This window comes from Lactuca sativa, chromosome 1, assembly GCF_002870075.4.
Source record: "Lactuca sativa cultivar Salinas chromosome 1, Lsat_Salinas_v11, whole genome shotgun sequence".
Lineage (NCBI taxonomy): Eukaryota > Viridiplantae > Streptophyta > Magnoliopsida > Asterales > Asteraceae > Lactuca > Lactuca sativa.
The window spans coordinates 123,027,938-123,036,431 of NC_056623.2; the positions used below are offsets into that span (position 1 = coordinate 123,027,938).

The following is an 8,494-nucleotide window of genomic DNA, read 5'->3' on the forward strand; positions in this document are numbered from 1 at the left end:
CCCTACACACAAATCAGGGGTTTAGATCTCATAACCAACATTATCAACCTTCAATGAGCTCTGTACTTCACTTACTTAAAGACCAAAGCCTTTACATGATTGAATTTTGGTCCACAATTCTAAATTAAGAAACGACCTAAAGCAGGGTGTTACATGATTATAAAAAGTTGATGGATACAAGGTGAAGGTGTGAAAAGGACATTTTAAGAAGATAAAGGTGGAGGGGATGAAAGTGATATTTCAAAAAGTATACGGTTGAAAAGTACTATTTTACAAAATAAAGAGATTGCAAGTGATGGAATTTACAAAGTTAAGGGATTAAAATTGCACTTTACGTCATTGACATAATTATAACTTGTGCATTAGCATAGCTACGGCTAATTTGTCTTAAAAATCTAGTACTTACAATTTGTATATATTTATAATGTCGTTTGAAAGCTTTTTTAATAGTAATGATTCAAGGATACATCCTAATGGCTAAGAGTTTTATAATTGATTTAGAATCTATGTAAGGGTATCTTATAAGACGCATCATTTCATATTCATTCATCATATTGTTCTCTTATATTACAATGTTTTGTCAATTCATCTACCTCTCTTCAATTGTCGACTATTGAAGTTTAATAAGATTTTCCTTAGTGGTTAACCTAAAAGGGTTTCCACCGTTAAATTTGGTGTTTGTTGTGCTTGTTTTGTTACAACATTGTATTATTATACAGTTACAATAGTAGCTAGAACTGGTATTGTTCAATATAAGACATGTCATTTTTTGGTCCATGTATGTTGTCAAGCATATAGAAGGAAGCACACAGAAGACCGAACATAATTATTTATGATGAAATGGGAGAATGACAAAGCGGGCAAAAAGAGGCCCAATTTAAAACCGGGAAAACTTTTTATCCATCAGGAATTTGGAGACCGCGATACATTATCGGAAAGCTCTTGGTGGACCGGTGTCAGTCGCGGTTTACCGCTGTATTGGCCTGAAAATTCCACTTTAGGCCCCCGATTAACAATTTTCCCCAACAGTATTTTACGGCAGTATATTGGAATTCTATAACTTTTGTTTTTATCTTATTTATATTTAATAGGTAAATTAAAGAAAATTATTGTCAGTTTTTAATGTTCATAAGATTGTAGTAAATTTGGCAAGTGCGAAATTTAACCTCATCATATAACCATATATAATGGCCATTTTGTAAGCCTTTATAGGAGCTTGAAAATAAAAACAATCATCTATTATTTGAGTTTTAATACTTTTCTGTTTATTTACTTTCATTCTTACTTAAAAACAATTATTCACCAATGTACAAAAACTTGAAAAAAAAAGGAGAAATAAATCCCATTCATACACACATTATCAAACCAAATTCATACACACATAATCTATTCATACATGACATACATGACAATATCACTGATGATCATATCAAATTCATACGTTACACACTTGAAAAAGAAAAGGAGAAATAAATCTCATTCATACAAACATGATGAAATCAAATTCATTTCTTAATGTTGAACTAATGTCCAACTCTTATTGGAAAATAAAAACCAGCCCGTTAGCTTATAAGAAAAGCATTACTACCACAGTACCACCATAGACAAATTATCTTACTACACAAGTTGGCCAATGATTGGAACACATACCTTTTCCAGCTCATTTAGTGTTTTCTCATAATTATCGACATCCACAAGCTTGTGTAGATCAAGAATTTGGTTTGCGCTCGTTATCGCATTTTCCATTTTTTCCAATTCCTCCTTGGGGATCTTTGTGTTATCAATGCTTCCTATGCTTTTAATTTTGGCCTTCACGTCGTAAATGTATTCCTCCAAGACATTATGTGCAAGAAGCTTCTTTATATTCTCCTCATCATCAAGTTTGTACTTTTCAGCATCTTTCATCATTTTTTCGATCTCTTCCTTTGAAAGTCTCTGCTTGTCATTGCTGATTCTAATCTTTTTCTTTAGGCCACTGGTTAACTCCTCAGCCGAGCAATTTAAAATACCATTAACATCAACTTCAAAGACCACATTTACCCTTGACTTACCCTTTACTTCAACTGGTACTGCAACTTGGAATTTCCCTAACCAGTCATTGTCTATAGCTCTACTTCTCTCACCTTGATAGACATCAAAAGTAATAGCACTTTGGTTATCCACACTTGTAACATAGATTCTTTCCTGTTTGACTGGTATTGGGGAATTTCTTTTGATTATAACAGATGAAGAGCCATCACGAATACTTACACCAAGTGAAAGTGGGACGACATCCAACAACACTAAATTTTTCACTTTTTGACTATTTTCGCCACTTAACTTTGCAGTAAGAACTGCTGCACCATATGCAACCGCTTCGTCAGATTGGATATTCTTAGAAAGCTCTTTCCCATTGAAGAAGTCTGACAACAATTCTTGTATTTTGGGTATCCTAGTTGACCCACCAACAAGAACTACCTCATTTACTTCTGTCTTATTCATTTCAGCGTCAACCAAACATTTCTCCACTAACTGTATGCACTTACTAAATAAATCTTCATTAAGATCTTCAAATTTTGCACGAGTTATTTCCATAGAGAAATCAATACCCTCATGCAAAACATCGATTTCGATAGTAATTTCAGTAGTTGAAGAGAGTGCTCGTTTTGCCTTTTCACAACCTACCCTTAATCGCCCCATTGCTTTTATATTCACACTCATGTCTGTCTTGTGCTTTTGATTGAATTGCATCATAAAGTGTTCCACCATTGCGTTATCAAAGTCCTGACCACCTAAGTGAGTGTCACCTGTAACAGCTTTCACAGTTATCTTACCATTGTTATTAATGGTGACAATAGAGACATCCAATGTTCCACCACCCAAATCAAAGATGAGCACATTTGTGTCGTGAGTTATATCAGTTTTCATGTCGAATCCATAAGTAATTGCAGCAGCTGTAGGTTCATTGATTATTTGTAGAACATTAAGTCCAGCAGCAAGACCAGCATCTATTGTGGCTTGGCGTTGGGAATCATCAAAATAAGCTGGCACTGTGATGACTGCATCTGTCACGGTTTCACCAAGGTATGCCTCTGCAACTTGTTTCAATTTCACAAGAACCATGGATGAAATTTCCTCTGCGAAAAACTCCTTTTCACCATTGTAGTCAACTACAATCTTCGGAATGTCGTTAGTCCCTTTTATAACTTTAAAAGGCCATAACTTCATGTCTTCCTGAAGCTTGGTGTCATTAAATCTCCTTCCAATCAATCGTTTTGCATCTGAAAAGTCAAGTTTGTAATAATCAATTACGAATGAAGACACCTTTATGAACTCAATCTGCCTATAACAAAAGACAATAAAATACAAACCATAAACTGTGTTGGTGGGGTTCATATTCATCTGGTTCTTAGCACTTTCACCTACTAGACGTCCAACTTCGTTGAAAGAAACACAAGATGGTGTCGTCCTGTTACCTTGCTCATTGGGTATGATCTCAACTTGCTCATGTTGCCAAACAGCCACACAAGAATATGTTGTTCCAAGGTCAATACCAATAGCCTTTTTCCCAACCATAATGCTTTCAAGTCAAACCTACATTATATGAAATAAAATGACTGTTCATTAAAATATTTATACTCATTTAACTTGATTCCAACTATTTGCAGTTGTGTCACATTAGCATCTTTTAACAATTACAAAAACACAAGCAAATACATACAATGTTAGAAATGGGGTTGGATAGTAATGTTTAATGCGAAAATCAAATGTTGGATATTGAGAGGGTTACATTAAGTCACTTTCCTTTTGCAACATTTCAACCCTATAAAGCTTTGATGTTATGTAATTTGCGGAAGGACAATATTAGAAACTCTTTGTTAGAAAATTATTTGCTATAGACTAAAAATGGTGAGACTTAGTCTTGTGCATAAGAGTTAAAAGTGAAAGAATCCTTAAGGAGATCAAACAAAGCAGATACTAAAATTACAATATTAAGGAGATCCATTAGAGAACTGAAACATATATTAGAATCGCTTTATTAGAAAATTATTTTCCATCGACTAAAAATGGTGAGCTATAGTCTTGCGCATAGGCGTTGAAAATGAAATAATTTTTACAATAAAAGTAAGCTTAAAGGAAGATATGAGTTCACATGAAAAGACCTGGACATCATACTTGGTTAAGTTAACAGAGAAAAAACATTACTAAATACGTAGGTGTTGAAAATATAAGAGAAAATGATCAATGTCGACAAAATGTACTTTCGCAATATCTTCTTTAATAAATGAAGGTTTTTTTGACATTTGTCACATGCTCATTCATTTTGTCACATGTTATTGTGAGGTTATTTTGAATTAATTTTTATTTCATATGTAATTTTGTGTTTTTCCTATTTTATTAAATTCCATATGGTATTTAAATTTGATAATAAATGCATATCAATTTCATTAATGGACTTTCCTTATAATTTTAAATTTTAAAAATAAAATCTCATTAATTTGCTTTGATTATTTTATCTAAATGGTTTGTTTAAGAGAAAAAAAATATTAATTTTAGTAATTCAATATTTTTCTTATTTTTTTTTATAAATTCAAATTTCTTAAATGTTTATACATATTTAATTGTTTTAAATACACCCATGTAATACATGAGGTTCAATCCCTAGTTAGTAATCCGACTACAATGATATATTCTCCCTAGTAGTAAAAATGATAAAAATCTGATTATTCTTGATTATTATAGAAGTATTAGAATTAATATGACACAACCCACAGGATTTTAAGTAGCCGTAAAAGAAAATTTAATATGCAAATTGAAGAAAAGTGCTTAAATATTGACGCAAAGACTATGTTTCTTGTTGTTTAATAGCTTTATGTAGATAAGTAGATAGATGCACAATATGTGAAAGAGGAAACACACTATTGATGTTACTTAGACACGTTACATTTTGTGTGTCAGTTTTTCTTTACTTTTCTTTCCTTTATCAAAACTTTTCTTTACTTTATCAAAACTCACGGTGTATATGAGAATGATCTTTCACTTTTTTTTCATTTTTTTAAATAATATATTTCATACAAATATTATACTCAATTTGTAGGGTATTAAAAACTATAAATTTAGATGTATATTTTTAAAATTTTTTAATATGTATATAATTTAATAAATATTAAAAAACCAAAAAAATAAAAAGTTAACCAATCAAAACAGAAAGAATAAATTACATGAATCGTCCCTAATGCAAAAACCAAAAAGTATGTTCAGTCCCTATTTTCAAAAATTAACTCGGACCATAACTCGTTTGGTTAAAAGTTACACGCCTCATCCCTCCGGACATAAAAAAAAACACTTTTGCCCTTATTTATTAATTTTTTGATTTATTTAATAGTTATTAAAAGAAAATGTTTATTAGTCCGTTAAAAGAAAATGTTTATTAAATGTTTATTTGTTTTTTAATTAAATTAAAATGTGTAAAAATATTACATAACCTAATTACCTATAGACTATGACCCCCAATCTAAAAATCGATGTTGGACACAAACAAAACCCTTTCTCTCTTCTCTCCACCAGAAACCGCCGACCACCATCGGTCCACCTCGCCTTCTTGCGTCTCCTTTTTGCTATTTTCAGTTGGATCGACATACGAAGACCATCTAATAGCACTAACTCTCCTCGTTCTTCCTCCAATCGCACCAAAAGAACACAAGGTTCAACTCCTTTTCCTTTTAATCAAGGTGCATGTTTCACATTCTTTCTCCCACTCTTCTCTCTTCTCAAAATTGGTACCACAACACACCCTCTTCTCTTTTAATTCTTGAATTTCAGGTAGTTTGATGGTAGGCGATGAATAGGGAGAAGAGTGGTTTGGAGAGCTGATGAAGAATTTTGGTTGATGGTGACTAGGATGGTGTTTATGTGGGTGTAATGGAGGGATAAGGGTGTTATTGGGTTGTGGTGAAGATGAAGGGTATATGGGTGTTTGATGGTGTTGTGGGGGTGAAAAAGACAGTGATGAACAAGTGGTTGATATGTCAAAATGGTGATGGTGTAAGGTTAAGATGATGAAGGTGGGTTAATGGTGATGGATGGAGAAGGTCCAACTGTTTACGGTGAGCCACCTCTTTCAAATCTCCTCTCAGGCACCGACATTGGTAACCTTATTGGAGCTGTAAAGAGGGTTGTAAATTTGCATTAGAATCACCATGAAATTGGGTTCTAACATCGATATATATGGAAAAGGGTGGGGTGTGATAGTTTTCTTTCACAAATCTGTAACAAAATAGAAGAGAGATGGCTGGTCGGGAAGCGGTGGTCCGATAGTAGAGGTCCGACGATGATGGTGGTCTAGAGTGGTGGTGATGATGATAATATTGAGAGCAAATGTCAGAGAAAAAAGTAGGAGAGAGGAATAGTAGGTTGGAATTTTAGGGGGAGTGGGGGGGTTTTACTTTATTTTTTTATTTTACAAATAACTTTAAAGATAAATAAATAAAAATAAGGGTAGAATAGTTATTTCATATATCGAAAGGGATGAAGCGTGTAAATTTAAACTAACAAGGGATGATGCGTGTAACTTTTAATCAAACGAGAGACGATCCGAGTTAATTTTTGAAAAAGGGGACTCAACGTGCTTTTTGACACATGTCATCATTCAAATGAATAGGGGGATTGGTAGGATCAAAATATTTAATTTCTCTTTAAAGTATATTAATCTTTTTTTTGTGGAAGTATAGTCCGACAAAGAAAGAAATCTACGCATTTATTTATTATTTCGTTTTTATTCTATGTTACCGATATGAATACTCTATTTGACAAAGAATACAAATAAATCAAAAGAAAACCAATGGTAGTTAAATAATAATTTGTAAACTGCAACAAAATATAAATAAACATAAAAAAATGGCTAGCTTCTATATATATATATATATATATATATATATATATATATATATATATATATATATATATATATATATATATATATAAGAATGATTTTGCCACATGCCCTTCTCTCATTCAAATTGCCACATGTAATTTTGTTATAATTTAGAGATATATTTATTTTTCACTTGTTATTTATTTCATTTTCCATTTCTAATATATTATTAATTTAGTTTCTATAAATTAAACCTATCATAATGATATTAATTTCAAATTTTAAATTTCAAATTTCAATTTCAATTTCAAATAAAGTTACAGTTTAAACCTTTGTGTTTAACATATTGTTATAATTAACCTGTTTAGTATACGGGTCTGATAACTAAACACATAAGTTTAATTTATTTATTTTTTGCATATTTTTTTCTCATAATTTTTATTTATTTCAAATTTCAAATTCAAATAGATTTATCATTCAATCGTTCCTATTTAACATTTTCTTTTAATCAACCCGTATAATATATAGGTCTCACACCTAAGAGTTGAAAACTTATATATATATATATATATATATATATATATATATATATATATATATATATATATATATATATATATATATATATATATATATATATATATATATATATATATATATATATATATATATAGAAAGTTTATGAAGCTTTATGAGTACCTGTTTTGAGTTGAAGACTCACCAAATTTTGTATGATCCCTTGTTTATGTGTACCTCCTGCATGTTCAATATCACAAGCACACCACGTATAAGGTTCATTTCACATCATATTAATTCACACCGGAAATGTAGAATAAAACATGCAAACGTTTCTTTAATGTTTGTTGAAAATATTAAATAAGACGTGACATTCAAGCATGAAATCAACTATTATAGAAGTTATATATAAAAGAAATAATAAAATTTTATGTTATTGCGATAAATAGAAGAAAGATGTCATTACATCAAAATCTCACCTGTTATGAGTGAATGAATGAATCCCACCGTTCCTTGCTCTATATATATACAACCAATTACCCAGTTATTAATACTCATGGGTGAAGCTTTTGGGTTAAAAAAGAACCAAATTGCATTAACCTAATCAATTCAGATCAAATCCAATCTAAACTTATAATCTTTTAAGACTTTCCATAATTTATGGTTATAATATTAAAATTACAATTATGGTTGTTAGAGCGTTGACATATATTGTCGATATTAAAATGACAAATATGGTCGTTAGAGTGAGCATATATTATTTGATATTAAAATGACAAATTTGGTCGTTAGAGTGTGAACACTGTGAAATTACAAAAAGAATAGTGGACATATTTTTATTCCCATATTTATCTTCTACATTATTCCCTATATTGTTTAGGATCTATGATTTATCCTTTGCTTAGACTTTTATATAGCTGTTTTGTAATTATCGTTAATTAATGAAACATAGAGAAAACCATATCTTGCTCTACCGATTTTCTCATGGTATCAGTGCGGGATATAATCCAACCCTAAACCGCATCAAACCTAGCCGGTAATCATGGTCGGCGATGTTGAATCCTCTAACAAGAATGTTGTTACCACACTCGGACACCAACTCACCTCTCTACATTTATCCTTTTG

At 31.2% G+C, this 8,494-nt stretch overlaps 1 protein-coding gene across 2 annotated transcripts; it reads right to left on the reverse strand.

Annotated features, from left to right (window-relative positions):
• Positions 1-1,331: 1,331 nt before the first annotated feature.
• On the reverse strand, positions 1,332-7,882 carry LOC111878143 (heat shock cognate 70 kDa protein). 2 transcript variants are annotated; one of them, XM_023874655.3, is made up of 4 exons: positions 7,849-7,882; positions 7,553-7,609; positions 3,351-3,573; positions 1,332-3,260 (listed from the first exon to the last, which is right to left on the reverse strand). In XM_023874655.3, the coding sequence occupies exons 3-4, from the start codon at positions 3,553-3,555 to the stop codon at positions 1,618-1,620; spliced, it is 1,848 nt and encodes a 615-aa protein (XP_023730423.1). In that variant the 5' UTR covers positions 3,556-3,573; positions 7,553-7,609; positions 7,849-7,882; the 3' UTR covers positions 1,332-1,617. The 2 variants fall into 2 exon arrangements, with proteins under 2 accessions (XP_023730423.1, XP_023730424.1); XM_023874656.3 differs by lacking the exon at positions 7,849-7,882 and having other exon boundaries at positions 7,575-7,609.
• Between the last annotated feature and the right edge of the window lie 612 nt (positions 7,883-8,494).

Coding starts and splice junctions, on each gene's coding strand:
- LOC111878143 (XM_023874655.3), bottom strand. CDS start 3,555: ATGGTTGGGAAAAAGGCTATTGGTATTGACCTTGGAACAACATATTCT. Junction 3,261..3,350: donor CCCCACCAACACAGTTTATG/GTTTGTATTTTA, acceptor TTGACTTTTCAG/ATGCAAAACGATTGATTGGA.